The sequence below is a fragment of the Abramis brama genome (assembly GCF_963993115.1).
Source record: "Abramis brama genome assembly, chromosome: 11".
In the NCBI taxonomy this organism is placed as follows: Eukaryota; Metazoa; Chordata; class Actinopteri; order Cypriniformes; family Leuciscidae; genus Abramis; species Abramis brama.
The window spans coordinates 30,889,166-30,907,508 of record NC_139973.1 but is presented as its reverse complement, the minus strand read 5'-3'; the positions used below and the strand labels follow the sequence as shown (position 1 = coordinate 30,907,508).

The 18,343-nt window shown below is 37.6% G+C and overlaps 1 protein-coding gene across 21 annotated transcripts in view; it reads right to left on the bottom strand.

Annotated features, from left to right (window-relative positions):
• Positions 1-18,343, bottom strand: part of lrrfip1b (leucine rich repeat (in FLII) interacting protein 1b) — a 43,970-nt gene that overhangs the window by 25,285 nt on the left and 342 nt on the right. For all 21 annotated transcript variants that reach the window (XM_084128628.1, XM_084128634.1, XM_084128643.1 and 18 more), the window contains exon 1: positions 18,045-18,343. This exon is cut by the window's right edge and continues 342 nt beyond it. In XM_084128628.1, coding sequence (XP_083984754.1) covers positions 18,045-18,134 — 90 coding nt within the window. In that variant the 5' untranslated portion in view covers positions 18,135-18,343. The remainder of the gene's footprint in view (positions 1-18,044) is intronic.

Here is an 18,343-nt window from a genome sequence, read left to right as displayed (position 1 = left end):
AATAATCACAACATCATGAGTCCAGGAAATGAGTTATTGGAAATGAAGTTCATGATCTGATAAAAATGGACTACGAAGGAGTGCTCTCTGGTGGAAATCATGGGTACTCCAGCTGGCAGATGTGACAATCGTGATAATTATCGTGATTATTATTGATATAAACTGATATGGAAAATTTTATTGTGATAACTTTTTGGCAATATCGCTCAAATAATAAAGTAATTTATTATATAGGCATGTTACATTTGTTACACATGTATTGAATCTTTAATTTTGCTTACAGTGTTTCGGTGGGGGGGGGGGGGGGGGAATGGTGCATCATTAGTAAAAAGTGAATTTCACAAATTTTACACTAAAATATTATTAAATATGAAACATTACATAATACTGTCAGAGTTCAGACCAAATCATATATGTAATTAAAACGACATTTCATTTAAATGAACTGTATAGTTTCTTTTATAGCCATATTTGTTAGCATTCAGTTTAAAAAAGAGAAAGTTATTCAACCAAATTTTTAAATTTTCTTGTCAATATTAATTGTCTGGTTAATATTTCCTACATACATAGCCACGGGAACATATTTTATCAGGGGGGGGGTGCTGGCGGCGAGGCCTAATGTTGCTGGGCGGTACCATGGTGGGGCAGGGTTTTATGTCAAAACCCTGCCCCTTGGTTCCCAAATTACACACACCCATATTTGCAAAAATGCGAATTATGAAGTTGTTATTTTCATTTTTGAAAACGTACGTTTTTAGTAAGTAACTAGATAAGGCAGTTTGGGGTGTGAGTGTGTGCAGAAAATTTTATAGAAAGGAGAATTTTCACAAAGAAGTGGAATCAATGAATTATGAATAATTTAGTGCCATTGTGAGAATAACAAGTAATCATGTAATCAATACAAAATGAACTGTAGTCTGATTACAAGTATTTTAAAATGTAATATAATCTAATTACAATTACAAGTACTTCATTTTTTTAATCTGATTACGTAATCCAGATTATCTGTAATCAGTTACTACCCAGCACTGCATAATATAATGTATAATGTGTAAATTACAATGTGAATAGAGATCAGTGGTGGCAAGGGGAAGTTCAAACGAGGAAACCAAACCTTTGTGTGAAAACAGCCTGTCTCTGTTGAATGAAATTAGTCAATTCCATTGTGCTACCTTTTTGTTTTACCTCAAAATTGTTAAAGTAGCATAAAATACATTTTTTATTTTATAAGCTCCGGAAGAGCAAGCGTTTTGTTGTGCATGCAATATATCCAGATAGCATAGCTAATGCACTGTATGAAGTCTGGCTAAATCTCTGAAAGGAGACAGCATAACAAGCTTGCCGAGGCGACACAAACACACTGTTAGAAAGCAGCTCTGTTTCTTTTGTCTGAACAAGTCACAACTCATTGAATAAGGGGCTTCAGACAAGCCTCTGGCCTAGATCCTGCCAACCACGTCCACTGGCCTGTCAACAGCATGCAGGGAGCTGGGAGTTCACACTGCTCAGCAGAGCAACTCTCACACTACTGACTATCAGAGACATAACAATGGAAAACTGTTACAATATAAACTGTATAATTGTACATGTATATTATCTTAGCTTCCGCCAGGAAAAAAAAGTTCATTACAATGTACTAAACTACATAGCAACAAGACAAACACTGCAACAATATTACAGTAATATTAATAATGAAGTCCTCTGAGGTCATTTTCACCACAATCAATAACTGAGACACAAAATGGCACCAGTTGTGTTTCTATAAAAGAAGAAAGAATATGCAGTGTAGCATCTGTTTCAGTTAAGGCCAGTTCACATCAAGACAAATGTATGACGCAAAATTTAGGAGTGATAAACGTTTTAATTTGAATGAACGACTGTTAATGCATCTACTCAGGCCTACATACAGTAAACAATTGCATAGCATCAATGTGACAGATTTTTTTATTGATAAGTGTTCTAATCTCTTTTCCATCACACTGTTAAGAAAACTGGCCAACCAATGACATTTGTGTTTTTGGTCACATGACATGTCTATGTTCTATAAAAAACGTATGTTCTATATAGCCAAGTATGAATGTGTGTAGTATGAATAAAATTGACATGTGACCTACAGTGTCAGTTGCGTGTCCATAGGATGCACTTCAGAATCCCCTGGAAGTAGGTAATTAGGGTACTTTTCGCCTTTATTGTTTTATAAACAAAATGGATTTGTACATGCTCGGCTCACATGCTGTTTTTCGCCCACAATGTAACTATGTAACTAAGTAGGCATATTTGGATGCAGCACATGCCTTGATGGCACTAATGAACAGATTATTTAGCTATAAGCGACAGTGAATGGCAGAGAAAGAATCTGCAACCAGCTCTCTTGTTCTCTGCACTATTTCATTTGGTGTTAATAAACCCCATAGAGAATACAAAAATCTGAATGGCTGTTTGAAAACATGAAACATTTTTCCATAAGCGCCACCTACTGTCAGAGAGTGAATTTGTATTTTTATTCGGACCATCTGCCATTTATTTGCACTGGTTCAAACTGACAAATCCCATGCAAAATTTGCACCATTTTTTGTGCCAAACATTTGTGTTGGTGGGTAAAGGCCTTTACCTATAGATAAGTGGTCTGATATGCACTGTTTAAATGGACGATAATAAATATTATGAAATATCAGACTGCTGGATTGTGCCCAACCAAAATCGAGTTCCAGAGAGCCATGCACTAATATGTGATCTCCATATTGTAAAGTAACCTTTCTGTCATTTTATTTATTTTTTTGTGCATTTTCAGTTTTACCATAGTATAGTCATGTTAATAATCCAGGTGGACACAGTGGTTATCATGATGAACATATTTTGTAAAAGAAAATGAACAACCCAGCTAGTCAACAAGTATATGTTAAGCAATATTAGGCTGAAGATTCTAATGGACAATATTAATAAAGAAACCAGAAGAGATCCCAACCACAGTTTGAGAAACGATAGCCATAATGTCTACTGAAATACGGCACCAATAATGAACAGTTTAAACACATGCACATGCCAGTATCTCCACAGGTTAAAACCCTTTGATCAGTGACTCAGCATGAGACACATGTGTATGCGATAAACTGGTGCCTTATCAGTCATACCAGACTTGTGTACATTCTCCACTTTAGACCAGTGATTTTTGTTGGTTTCATGTATTAGTGCAGAACTAAATCGTAGTGAAATAACATTATTACTACTAATGCAATATTAAGCTTCTTTAATTATGAAAGGCTCCAGCTTCACTGATTGTCGCAGCTGTCATACATGAATGATTTCTAATCATGAATGAGCACTAAATCTTTTTGCAAATACACTCTACCAAAGAGAAGAAAGAAATACAGTCACTGCAATCTGTGTTTTTCTTCTTTGGCAGGATTCCTACACTGGGGGAGCTATATTTTGAGCTTTAATGTTCAGTTTCTGGTTTCGTTAAATACCGCTCTGTAAAAACAGACTGCAAGTCACTGCTATTAGAGGGATTTGAGGTTCTGTCAGGAGAAGACAGAGTGCCTGTCCTAGATCAAGCATGAGCGTGGCAGAATATGACAGATGTTCCTTTCCTCCTCAGCTGTGTCAGGACCCCACAGGCCTCCCTATGGATCCATAAGGAACTAGATTCTTTCGGAGCCAGGAAAGAGATCAACTCTGTGAACTCGCATATAATATTGCAAGTTTGTTGTTATAGTCCTACAAGTTTTTACAGGTCTTGGGTGAAATAGCCTACTTGGGTGATGCATTGTCAGGGTTATTAGGAGTGCATGTCTAGTTTAGACATTTTTGAAAACATTTAATATACAGTTAACAGTTATTGATTCTTCCTTTTTTATTTCAGATGATGACCATCCCATTATTGAAGATGTAGCACAGGTACTACCACCTATACCAGCTGCAGTTCAAGATGAGATGCCCAAGAGTTTGTATGTACTTGCAAACACAATAATGGTTTCATTAAATAATAGTGAATCAAGTGAGTCTGAGGATGAAGTCATGTGAAATGCCGTCGGGGTCGGGGTCAAGGTTATGGAATTGAACTGTAGGTGTCTGAACTGTAATATTTATTTAACTGTATTCTAACCTTGAATTCCCAATAGTTAATGTTTAATATGTCTGAACATTTCCCTACGTTTATAGTCTTTTGCAGTTGTAATTAGTATATTGAGCGTATACATTTTAAAGTTTAATTTCAACAATAAATGTGAATAGCTGTGGTTCAGATAATATAATAACATAATAATATTAGAATAATTGAATTTTAATATAAATTATAAATATTTTATAGACTTATATTTTTTAAAGGATTTTTTTTAATTGTTAAAGGGAAAATTCTGTCATCATATACTCACCCTCAAGTTGTTTCAAACCTGTATGAATTTATTTTTTCTGCTGAAACACAAAAGAAGATATTTTGAAAAATGTCTGTAACCAAACAGTTGATGTGTCCATTTACTTCCATAGTATTTTTTTTTCCTACTATGGAAGTAAATGGACACATCAACTGTTTGGTTACAGACATTTTTCAAAATATCTTCTTTTGTGTTCAGCAGAAAAAAGAAATTCATACAGGTTTGAAACAACTTGAGGGTGAGTATATGATGACAGAATTTTCATTTTTGGGTGAACTATCCCTTTAATAGAGTATGTAACTTATAATAAGGCTCATATACAAACAGAAAATGAGTTAAATAAGTGAAATACATTGAATGTCATAATAAACAGATATACCTGTACACTTAATGTTCAAAATGTTTGTAAGTGGTGTGTGTTCCTTGGGGTCAAAGTAATAATTTTGTATCTTTTACATGTACAGTGACTAAAATAAGTATTTTACCACAGCAAAGTGACTTTTACGTGTGATACTTGACTGTTGTGTTTTTATTTTCATTGCCTCTCTTTAACCCCTTAACTGTCTTTTTGAGAATAGATGTGAAAATGCACTAGCCAAACTTAAATGGCTGTAATTCAAAAATGCTTTGGAATATAGACCTAAGTTTGGTCTTGTTTTAACGAAGACACACAGCAGATTATTTCTGAAGTGAAAGCACTTCAAATGAAAGTATGAGAAAGTTATGGAAGTTTCAATTTACTGTAAATGAAATGTACTGTACTAAATATTTTTTATTTTATATCAAATGTATATTTCCAAAATTATTTTACTCTAAAATTAATATAAAATCAAAGCCATATGTCTAACCAAGTTGTGTTCCAAATTTGAAGTTGATTTCACAAAAATGTAAGTGCTGTACCAAAAATAGCTAGCTGGTGTAACCCACATTCCATTGAATTTTGTTTTGATGCATTCTCCTGTAACAAATTAATACATTTATATCAAAATATCCCTTTTATCACAAAATATGGAACATTGAGATTCAGACCTTCCCGACGATATGTGTTTTGTCAAGATTAGTTTTTGATTATAAAATAAATAAATTTTGTAATATGAACACTGACACCGCCCACTAGGGGAGGAGAATGCTAAAAGAATTTAGAGTACTGTTTCCATGATAACACAACGTCCAATTTCAAAACGGTTTTCACAGGATGAATTTTGAGTTCGTAAGCTTCCGAATGATACCTAATTTATGATGATTACTAAAATATTTGATATGAAAAAGGCAATATATAAAAGAGCGGCAAGCGTCCTGCTAGAAGGACGGTGACAGTTAAATAAACCATGTTTTTCTCAAAATTCCATTCCTGAAAATCATAACTTTTGTTACGGACAAACGATGAAAGAAACAAAAACAAATTTGGAAAGGGCTTGAAACCAGCTTTCATATGGTCAAATAATATAAATGTAATAGGTAAAATAGGCTGTAATAGGTAAAATTTCACCATGTGATGGGTTTTCCCAGATCGCATCACACACACACACATATACACACACACATATATATATATATATATATATATATATATATATATATATATATATATTAGGGGTGCAACGGCTCAAATAGCTCACGGTTCGGTTTGGATCATGGTTTTAGGTTCACGGTTTCGGTACGGATCGGTATGTGCTATGTTCAGAGAAAAAAGCACTACTGTCAAATAAAATAAAAACAAATAATCTAACTACAAGCAACTGCACAAATAAATACAATAGAGCAAAGATACTAATAAAATAATCAGTGCTTTTCAGGTTTTTCAGGTAGGTCTAACATTTGTTTTCAGGTACAGAAATTGAATAGATCAATCCTTATTAAAGTTAAAAGCTATTCAATCCAGAGCTGTGAGTGATTTCCTTGTCTTTTGTTGTTTGATAAACATTAAAAACACAGACAGCAGGAAAATTAGGCTACTGTGCCTTTAAAGAATAATGCACAGATTCAACACACATGCATTGTCTTTCTCAACCGTTTAAGTTCACTTAAGGCATAACAGACTATGTCTGCTGAGATACTCATCAAGACATAATTGACATATGTCTTGACATAATTTTTGTGTGAATTTGTCCATTCAAGCGCAAGACTTGAAAGAGAACTCAATATATGCGCGCTGTCTGAGATTTGAGCACACTTTGGATGAGTTCTCTTTCACGTCTTGCTCTTAAATGAGTTTAGTTTAACACAGATAGCAACGTGTGCAGTTCAGGTCTCGCCTGCGCTCGCGCGCTATAAACACCCGGGTGATGACCGCGTAAATGACACTCGCATTGAACAAAGTTTTGCAAAGAGTAACCGTTTTGTTCAAGTTTTTTTTGATTATCGCTGTTGTAATGTCTTATTGGGGAGTCAGCATGTGCATCCATCGACAGAAACATAGCCTACATTAGCGGAACTGTCTGTTTTACGCGATGATGTTTTATTAACGTAGTTCGGGAGGAACACGTCAAAATAAGCTACTCTATTGCCACCTGCTGTCTACAATCAGTAATCACAAATACTCTAGTATCATCAGCTGTCTACAATCAGTTATCAACAAATACTCTAGTGTCACCAGCTGTCTACAATATCACAATGACAAGGACAAGTGATTCTTGAGAACTGGTTCTTTTTTAATGGGAAACTCACATAAGTAAGCGGTATGAATCCAACTCACTCGGCCAGTGAACCATTCAGAGCCATTACTGAGTTTACAGGAACAGCTGACTCCCTCATTAAAGTGTAAATTGCAGGTTAAATTTTTCACGAAGATAATGCAATGTGTTTATTAAACATAAAGATAAGAACCGCCCACCATTGTTTTTTATACCAAAATGCTGAATATAATATGAAAAGTTGGCACTTTTAACAGTGGTTTTATCCGCTCCCGCTCCCTTCCACTAGATGGGGCGTGACGTCATAAGAGGAACTCACTAGTAGAGTTACCGGCATAGTCATAGCTATAGATGCCTTACATAACTACAGAAAAGTTGGTTGTATGTTTTATTTGATAAAAAAATTATGGATAAAATAACTCAACTGTAAACATACTCGTGTGTGCTGACTTCAAGGGGGCCGTGATCCTGCCTGAAATGAGAATAAGCTATTCGCAAAACAAACGGGTTCAGGCACCGGGTTCAGGCACGTCAGATCAGCCGGTCGCAGGTCGAGCTGTTCCACTAAACTCAAAAACGCGTTCACCTCACGGCAGCACATACTCTCCACTGCTGATTCAATTGGGTGGCATAGCCCACACAAACACAGTGATGGGGACATCGATCACTCTTTTTCTTTTCTGACAATAAACATCGCTAATTAAATCGTGAGAAATAGCGTGGATTGAGGAAGGGTATTACATGACGTTTGAGGCGTCGATGAGACTAGCGATTGGTGCCTGTGCAGTGTGTGCATCTTGAAGGATTCAAATTTAAGAATCTATTTCAAATATGCTTCCTTACATAGCATCACGGTAAAGAATATTGTATTTAGTGTTTAAGGGTAAGATAATGATTCTGCTCAGCAAAGTTGCCTTTCCTGTTTTCTCCTCATTGTCTTTAATGGCTCTTTGAGTCCCAGTATCACTCAGAACTGATGGGATTAGCACACAAATGATTCACTGAGAATCTCACCTTTTGTTTCTGCAAATGGCTTTCGGACCCAAATGGCCCTTGGAGCCTTATGCTGATTGAATTAGGATTGGCTAGACCCTCAGTCTAGGGTGTTACCTTAACCTGTATACTCATTTACATGCTTTGGTTGAATTTGTCTCCACCCCCAAAAGTCCCTCCTCCTAAAATGCCTATAAGATACCATGTAAAGTTAAGTTAGTCAGATCATGTCGGAAGTTCTACAGCCGCGTACAGCAGAGTTCTCAATAAAGAATAACTTCCGTTGAACGCGATCCCGACTGTCTCCTGGTCTCTGCTTTGATCAAAGAAAACTTTACAACAATCTCTACAGCTCTGATTTGGACTGACACCATGTAAGTAAATAATGTCTTCAGTCGCTGTCCTCCTTGCTATTCTACATGACGGCAAACATTTGAAAAGACTGGCTTGTTCCCTTATATTATCCGGGTTAAGTTTGCACCAGGCTAGCCTAGACTAGCTCTAACGTAGCTACTCACCAGGACACCTGGCCAACCCTCCACTCATTCTCCTCACACCAAGCATTAATAACTCTTTGAGTGCCATGGGTCCTGGCAATTTCCTCCCCTCTCTCACGTCTGACCGGTTAAAAATTGTAGGGCTGTGGTCCATAAAGAATTTGATGGTTTCCCACATCCTCAGTCGTTCTCCAAATAGCCATAATACAGTAAGAATCTAGCAGAGTATGGGTTGCGAGTTCCTCTTATGACGTCATCACCAGTTACTGAAAAAACGCTACCTTTGAAGAAACCCCAATAAATGTTATTTTAACGCATTTTAAGACAGAAATAATTAAATATATACATATAGAGCACTTTAATTTACACATTAATTGGCTGTGGTGGTTAACCTGCAACTTACACTTTAAACCATGATTCAAAATGAAGACTGTAATACAACTATTTTTTCCCCCAAATAGGCAACAATTTTCTCACACAGCATCAATATTTATCTGGCACAAGTACAATCAGGATCAGTAGTGTGTGAACATAAAATTTCTCCATTGATTCTGTAACTAAACATTCCTTTGGTTCTAAAATGATTTGTGCAGTCTCGAGCCCTGATTCTACATCTGACACACTGCATCTTAAAATATGTTGCTTTGTGAAGCAAAATGTCTATCATAATCCAACGACATAATTAGTATTCAGAAGAGTTTAATCTTCATAGATTAAGGAATAATGATTCAACTACTTGCACTTACTTGCACTTAAGTAGAGTCTGTACTTGGCATAATCTATAGACTGTGCTTGGGATGGTGTACTTGTTATATATTTGCATGTGCAAATCTCTTCCAACCATCACTGAGATCCAAGGAGGGAGAGAGGTCAAATTGATTCAAATTGCCGCAGTGGAACGCCTAAATATCTGAGATCAAACTCATGCTTTGGCAGGCCAATGTGAATTAACTTCACCTCACAATCCGCTCCAGGGCAGACCAGCTCAGAATAGCTCAGCTCAGCTCTCTTTCAATTAGACAATCCTATACCAAAATCACCTAGCCTTAATATATTCTTGATCTATTGTATAGAACATTTTGCATGGAAACATTTATTAAGTTTGATATGCAGTCCACATGGCAGAAATGAAGTATAGGCAGCTGTGGTTCTGGCCCAGCACATTTTAACTTACACTCTGGGTGTCTTTGGAACCATGAGCACACATAGTAATAGCTTCCAAAGCAAACAAGCCTGCACCTCACAGCCATATTTAACATATGTGGCTCAGAGCAAGAGTGCAAAATGAACTTTGCATAGGGACTGATGGAACAAACAACAAGAGCGTTCCTCCTCCTCCACAGTCTTGCGGAGGGGTTAATTTGAATATCAAGTATGCTGACTCACAATTCACGCAGATCACAAATGTGTGTATGTGTGTGTGTATGTGTGTTTGCATGGACTGGAAATGGAGTCACCAATTCAGTTTGTAACACTCAGTGAAATTTGTTAGGAAACCACAAGCAAATCATTAAAATAATCAGAGCAAATTAATAAATATATTTACGTGTCGTACTCTCAATGACAGTTCATTGGTTTTATTTTACTATTTACTATGTTTTTTGTTTGTTTCTGCATGGTGGTTGCACCACGTGACTTTGATTAATAAGCTGATTCAGTAGATGTAGTAAAGTTTTTCAAATATTAATAAGCAGAAATTATTTTTGTTAAACAATTGTATAAGAAATGATAATAAATAATTAATATGGAATATTCACAAGGTTTTCTTTTTAAGAATTTTAATGCAGATTCATTCAAGTCAGTTTCTGAATGAATTGCATATTTAACATATTTTTTTAATAAGATAAAATATTTTTTTATTGCAATAATTGCTTGTATAAAGCCACCAGTAAATATTTTAGAAGATAAATATTTGTTTACAAAATTTCACCAGATCATAAATTGATGTTGATGAGTATTATGGCTATACAGACATGCATTCATTGACAAAACTTTCATCATTTTACAAGCCTGGATCGTAATAGTATAGTTTAGCATGCTGGTTTAGCATGGTAGTCTGCTGGATCCTCCACAACTAAGCACTCAGAAATGGCCTGCAAGAGGGAAAATTGCACAGTACAAATTGCGTTTGGCGCTAAAGTTGTTGGCTTATTTGTGGCATTACCTGATTTGCATAATTCTGTTGGTTAATTTGGTACTGAAACAACACAGAGTGTGCAAATAAACAATGATTAAACAATTATTTGATACTGGCCAGATAAACTGGTTTAACAGTGATTCTGAGTAAATGTAAAACACAATAATAGGGAATCAGTTGTTTTTGTTTTCTAGGTGACAGTGCAGAAGATTAGACGGCCATGGAGAGTAGCTCCAGACTAATCTGCTCTTAGAGCGCAATGCAGGCCCATAAAGCATCACTTCCTGTCTGCTCCTCACCTCGGTCTACCCAGCAACTTAATCGCAGGCTTACTGCAACCCCCCTAACATGCACACTTGCAATGGCCTACAACATCAGCTTTGCCTTCCACTGCACCACAGAGAGCAGAATATGCTGATATATGACCCTGCATGACTAACAGAATAACTGCCTCTGCATTCCTGGCACTTTACACTGGAAACTGTCATCAGTAGCCCTGAAAGGGAATACATTTTAGTTGTCTGAGGAGTTGAATGAAAGCGGCCAAAATGATGCACAGTATTGAAGCTCCTAGAGGGGCGATTAACACAGGATGTTGTGGAGAGGCTTAAAGAATGCAGGTCAGTGGGTGGTGGCTGGCCAATCTGTTGCTGCAGTGAGGCAGGGGCTAAATACACTTCTACTACTAGGTCAGCTAAATTATCTTCACCTCATGAGCCAAAATCCACACTTTTCCCTCCACAAACCAACCCTCTATGCACACCTTGGCAATAGAATTGCCATTGGCTAGTCATTTTCTTATGGGCAGGTAGCAATGCTTGACATTATTGGTAATTCATTGTTTCTGTAAAAAACTAACAATAACCCTAATAAAATACTACTACTATTATTAATTCTACTATGATATAAAAGGTCTGATATGCTGCTGCGCTCATGAATAATGTTGTCTACATTCGTTCAAAACGCGATGAGCGCTAGCCAATAAGATTGCTGCTTGCGCATTATTCCCGTCACTTGAAACACTCATCATTATTCAGTGTGTTGATGTAAGGCTTGTTCGACTCCATACAGCGTGGCCTGCGAAAACTGATCAGCGGCTGACTTGAAGCAGTGCATGCCGGTTAGAAATTGTGTCCGACTTGAGACAGCGCCGATGCCACGTGACTGTGACGTATACCATCAAAGTACTGTGAGAGCGATTCTAAGGCAGCCGGCTGATTCTTTCTGCGTAGCTTGTCAAGAGCGGCTGCACAAGCTCTGATGACGACAACTGTTCCACGATTGGCCGAATCCACCACATGACAACGATCACGTGTGTTTCATGTTTATTCAATCACCTTTAGTTCCACTAATGTTCACAAATCTGTTTTTTATAACAGTAAAAGCAATTTTCATGTAGTCACAATGTTATATTGTGTCATGTTCATCAAAATAAAACTGATAAAAAAACGTAGACCCCACTACATTCGTATTTAAATAGTATAGGCTTATGTTGAACTTAATTCTTGTACAAACATACGTTGTATTTAGCAGTACATAAAGTATTAAATGGAAACGTATCTGAAACGTCTGTGTATTTGACAAATATTGCATTTATTTCACGTCAGCGGTGGTAAAGTATGCAAACACCACGTGAGCGGTCACTACGGGAAGCAGAAAGTGTCTGACTTCACGCCTCTGTTTTCAGCTCCTCCCCTCCTGTACGCGGCAACTCTCGCCGATCGGTTACATCCAGCCGCAGCTGATGTCGAACACACCTGTTATTTCCACTGAAACAGGAAGACAGGGTGGGACATATCTAACAGCTCCTCCCCTTTTTTTAAATAGCCAATAGCGTTTAGTTTATATCACAGCTCGGCCAGAGCCATTGTGCTTGGTAAAGCCGCAGTTTCCTCTTAATCTCTAACCGTTTCTCCTCCTAATCTCATCCATATCGCTTTAAAATACAGCATTCTGTGCAGAATTTAAATGGGTCCGTTTTGTGGTCTGCGAGGACTCGTGCATACAATCCGCTCTGAGATATCATGTCTCTGGACCGGAGCAGACTGTGTGCACTACGGAGGTTTGTGTGACACTAACGTAGAACCAGACTTCATTCGCCCCAATGTTTACACTGTCTGAATTGTTCCCTATCCCCTAAATAGTGCACTATGTGCCATTCACCATGTAGAAAATAGTAAATGTGTGAACAAGTGACCGATTTTAGCCACAGCTACAGCGTCTATTTATAGTGCAGGGGGCGGGACGCTTCAGATTCTAGAGAGAATTCGATTGGACAGAAAATTTGATGAGAAGCTGAAGTGAAAGTGAAAGACTTCCTGTTTTGAGTGAGCAGAGGTGGACAAAGTACACAACTTCCTTACTTGAGTGAAAGTACAGATACTACTGGTCAAATATTACTCCGTTACAAGTAAAAGTTATAAAGACCGATTCTTACTTAAGTAAAAGTACAGAAGTACTCGTTTTTAAAAGTACTTAAGTATCAAAAGTAAAAAGTAAATGTCAATGCATTGTTTTATTATTGTTGCATTGTTGAATGTAATACCTTATGCCTCTGAATCTATGCCTGCCTACCCTCATATCAATTTCACATTTATTTCTAGAACACAGTTCCAGTAGTGGGATTGAATGTGAGATTGAATAAGTCACTCAATAACGTCCACAATGGTCTAGGGCACCCAAATGGCTGTTCCCTCAAATAGTGCCCTTGGCTTAGTTTTTTGGCTTTGACGTCAACCCGACTTTCATTTCCAACCAAAATCCAATGTCTGTCCGACGTCGGGTTCTAGCGTAAATCTGACGTCGGGTTTTGACGTCAACCCGACTTTCATTTCCAAACCAAAATCATCCTCTGACTGACATTACTACTTTCTACTCAAGGACCTTGACAGAAATGTAGTGGAGTAAAAAGTATGATATTTGTCTTTCAAATGTAGTGAAGTTAAAGTAAAAAGTTTCCAGAAAAGATAATACTCAAGTAAAGTACAGATACTCAAAAAGTGTACTTCAGTACACTACTCAAGTAAATGTACTTTGTTACTGTCCACCTCTGTGAGTGAGAGACTGTCATTGTTTTTGAGCACAGTCACACTAGCTTATAGATAACAGTAAAGGCTAACATGAATATGTATATATATACCAAAAGCCAAAAAACTTCCATTTTGATTTCATGGTGACTTTAAAGGCTGAATAATTCTGAACAAATTATGACAATTCCTATCTTTTTGACAGGAAAAAAAGAAAGAATATTATGTAGTAGTGCATTAGTATGTGGTATATAAGACTCTCTTGCTTTCTCTCTCTTTGCTTGTGTGTGAGAGAAACACAGAGCACTCGCAGCCAAGCCAGGAGTGTGTCAAATATGCTGTGAATAGGAATAGTGCACTCACTGTGCTGTAAAGACATGGAGACAGAGAGAGAAACTATGTTAAACTACTTAGCCAGTAGCTAATGATAGACATTATTTAGTCACATATGTGTGTGATTTACTTGAAATGTAGAGAGTTTAAATCACAACCTTTTTACATTAATAACTGTCAAAAGCCTTCACAAGGTCCCAAATGTCATGCTTAACCTTTGCGGTCTACTTCAAAATCCACACTTTGGTGACGTTATGTCGCATAAACTGTCCAGTAAAGTTTTGCTGGAGCCTGCTTCTATTAGTGCTTCTGCAAAGTGGGCGGTCACGAAATCCCTAAAATATCCAATGGGATGTTCTACTGTCTCACAGGCACACGAGCCATGGCAGGTCTGCAACACCATAAGTACATATCAAGAGTGCCATTTGGAACAAAGCCTAAGACGTACAGCCTTGAAGGCTTTCTGCTTCCTGTCTCAGGAGTTGGAAAATACAAGGGCAGTAAGTGGAAAAAGAGTCGAATGTGAATGGAGTCCAAAGTTTCAATGGACTCCACATGCTGTGACTGAGGTAGATGTTAAATTTGGATCATGAGATGTGATTTCTGCTTCTGTGCAACTAAGACACAGTAAAGATATTTCACTTGGAAAGAGGTCGTCATGGAGTTCAGAGTGCAATCAATTAATTCTCAAATTCTCTCCATTCTGCTGGATCCATAATATGACTACCACAAAGAAACATCAGAATTCATTTATTGGGGCTCATAATTTAAATTGATTTATCAATAATAATTTAATGATTTTTGGGGAATGTCAATAAAAACAATACTGGTAATAGTGCAGCAAATTTCCAGAAAAAAGGTTTTGTTTCTGCACTGGCTGTTTTGTTTAATTGAGGCATCAGCTATCATTGCAGTCAAATTGTATGGGTGGACCCCTATCCCCTGGGCCCAATAAAGGACCTTAGGCTATGTTCATACTGTCAGTCCAAATCCGATTATTTGTGTATCCGATTGGAATCAAAATCATTGACTGTCCACACTGTGTATTGCAACTGTTCAGATCCAATGTGTGTCCTGTGGTGCTCTTTTGTTTTCCGGAATATCTGCTTTGGTTTTTATGACATTGCATTGCATACTCCAAAAACAACAACAGCAACATGGAGGGATTTGCAATACAGATGCGGTCTTACATGACGGTATGTAGCCATCACGCTGGACTACTACCTCTTCTGATGCAACAGCAGAAACGTAGGAGGCTGGTATACACAGCTTTATTGTCGTCTACGCTGTATTACACAAGTAAATTCAAGCGTAAATTACGTCTCATGTAAGAGAAATTACATGTCTCCATTATTCCTGTATTGTGATGAGCAGACCAAACCATCACTGTACAATAAAACAGAGTGAGCAGTTTAAGCTCAGAAACATGCTGAGAAGAAGCCAAAAATCTACAATATAACAAGCATTGTTTAGGCTAAATAAAAACATTGCATCAACTATAAAATGGGTGGGAAATACTTTATAAGACATTCACATGACTGTCATGGCAAGAACTAACTAGCGCCACATTGAAACAAAGTCTACACCCCAATTCAAAACGCATCTGTGAACAAACAGAGGAAAGAAAAGTGATCAAGTTTCTACAGAGTTTTGCTGTTCCCTAATGCCTAGTGTATAAAAACAGCTCAGGTGGCAGAGATGTTGATTATACTTATCACAGATGAACCTTGTAAGTGCTACATAGCTGTCTTAGTGGCACAGTGTGATAATGACACCATATCAGATTGCACACCTAATTCATGCCTAAACAGAGCTGTCTAACACCACATTTGCATAACATGGTTCAAGTGACACAATTCAGATTTTTTCCTCCTGTGTGGCACAAATCGGCTATGACCCATGAATGTGTAAGCAGATTTTGTGAACTGGATCAAATGAATCACTGAAAAGATCAGACTAAGTACACAGTTTTCCAATCATTTTAGTTCCAGAAAGCACAAACCCAAGTGCATTTAATCAACTTAATTGTTCAGGAATTGGACAGGCAGGGCGGATAAAGTTTTCAGTGTGACAACTTAAATTTCTGCCTGTTAATGGAAAAGAAGTCACAAATCGTATGGACAACATTAACAATACTTTTATGGTACATTTTTGTTGAGCCTGTTAGCAACATTTGACATTTATTTTCATTATATTGAAAACAGCAGCCAGTTAAAAAGAAAATCAACTTTTGTGTTAAGGAAAGTCATAGGGGTTTGGAATGGCATGAAGATGTGAAAATAATTCCTTTAACTATTCCTTTAACTTCGACTTAATTCCCCCTGCCTTAGGCAATGGCTGATTGTGCAGTTTCAATGAGAAAGAGGATCAAAAAGAAAGTAAAAACATTTGCGGATGTAGAGTTTATTCTACTCTACAGGGACTGATTCATCCTGTTAGAGGGATGGTAAGTTTAAAAGACGGTGGGTACAGAGTTTTACAAGAACAAAAGGACCAGAGGGCAAATGATGCAAAGCATCATTACTTTTTCCATCCCTTAACTGGAGCTAATTTTATAGACTAAATATCCCTGATTCATTTCCATACTACATCGAAAGATTTTTCCTATTAAGGGCACCAGCTAAGCATCAAGGTATGGTCAATGTCAATTAGAAGAAAGAAGCGTGGTGGGGAAAATTGTGAAGATGTGTGGATTCTTCAGTGAGGAAAATGCTTTCCAGATGTGGTCAGTTGATCCAAAAGGTCACAGAGGTTTTTAGGTGAACCTGAAAACCTGAATATTTTAAAACCTTAATATATTTTTGTAAAGAACTAAATGACACAAAATTATGTTTTATTAACAAAGTTCAGGAGGAGAACGTTCAAATGATCTATCCAATCAGCATGAGAGGCCTACTGTATATACGAATACGTAGCTGACTCACCTATGTTCCTAGACAGTTTTTTTCTGCATCCCTCCACAACTCTGTGTCCTCACACTCGTCTGGTTACTATCCTAACGAGAGATACGGGGGGCACTCTGGGTTCGGGATACATTCCGAGCTCGGAGCCCTCCCCCGGACAGCACGCCAAAATACGCATACTCTTTTACTCTATCTAATCATTTGTAGGTGTGAACTCATGAAACACAAATAGCTAGCTTTTAATATGGAACATCTTTTGAAACATTAGGAATAAGATGACTTAATTATAACAACATCCATTAACTGTGTAATAGGTAATACTTCATGAGTAGAAGTAAAATTAGCAAGCTTTACTAAATCCCTGCACCATTTATTTTCTGCATTTATAGCCCACATTTTCCTGTCAGAAAAGAAATAAATCTAGCTGCTGTGTCTGCTTTTCATTACAAACTGAAAGCCAAACGACAAGAGGACGATGTAGGATCACATATGGCAGAGTATTTAAGTGATAAGCACGATTTGAGCTCTGTGTATTTTAAAATATATCCCTAAGGTTATTTGGGCCATTTACTGGGTGTGATGTGCCGCATCAGAGTAGTTTCTGACGTCAGCAGTCTGGGACCTTCTCTCAGCATTTTCGTTTGATCTTCGCTTCATGACGTCACGCAGCTGTGCAAGTATCCAAACATGATGATGCTGTTGCTCAACTGCACTAGCGCTATTTGTATAGAGGTAGAGGGGAAATGCTTGTCTACCTATTAACTGAAGTCGTGCAATCATGTAGGTCATGCTAGCAACAATGCCTCGATTCAGACTGCGACGAATAATGTTTTTTTTTTTTTTTTTTTTTTTTTTGTCATTCACAAGCGCCTAATAATTGGGAGGGGAGGGGTGCAACGTTTCCCATTCACATTATGAAAGGACAAGCGTCATCGTATCCGTGCTCATTTTTCCGTACTGCATGCGGAAAAAAAGGGACAGCACACAGCACAACCGACAAAACCGTATAATTCAGCCAGATCGTTTGGGATTCCAGTTAAGACTAAATTTGAAGAACTCCAGCACTTGTAGGCTAAAAGGACGACATTTTGCGCAGCGTGATAGAGCTGCATCTACAGTACCACGTGAAATGCTGTTCATCTGTCTTACCTCTCGAGCTATTTGACTGAGCGCATCATCCTCCGCCGATAGTTTCTCCCGGTTGGGAATTCTTTTCCTCCCCGTAACTTGAGTTGCCATTTTAAATTCCCTTATACTCTGGCACAAACCTCGACAAAAATGACCTCGCCAAACTGAAGTGCTGTTCAGTTGTGTGCAGATCAAAGATCACTATTCAAAGAGTCATGGTCGTGAGTGAACAACATTAATAAACGGCTATATTGTAACCACAAGTAAAAAAATGTAGAGCACTAGGACGCATCCTCCCTTTGATGACCCATCGTCTCCAT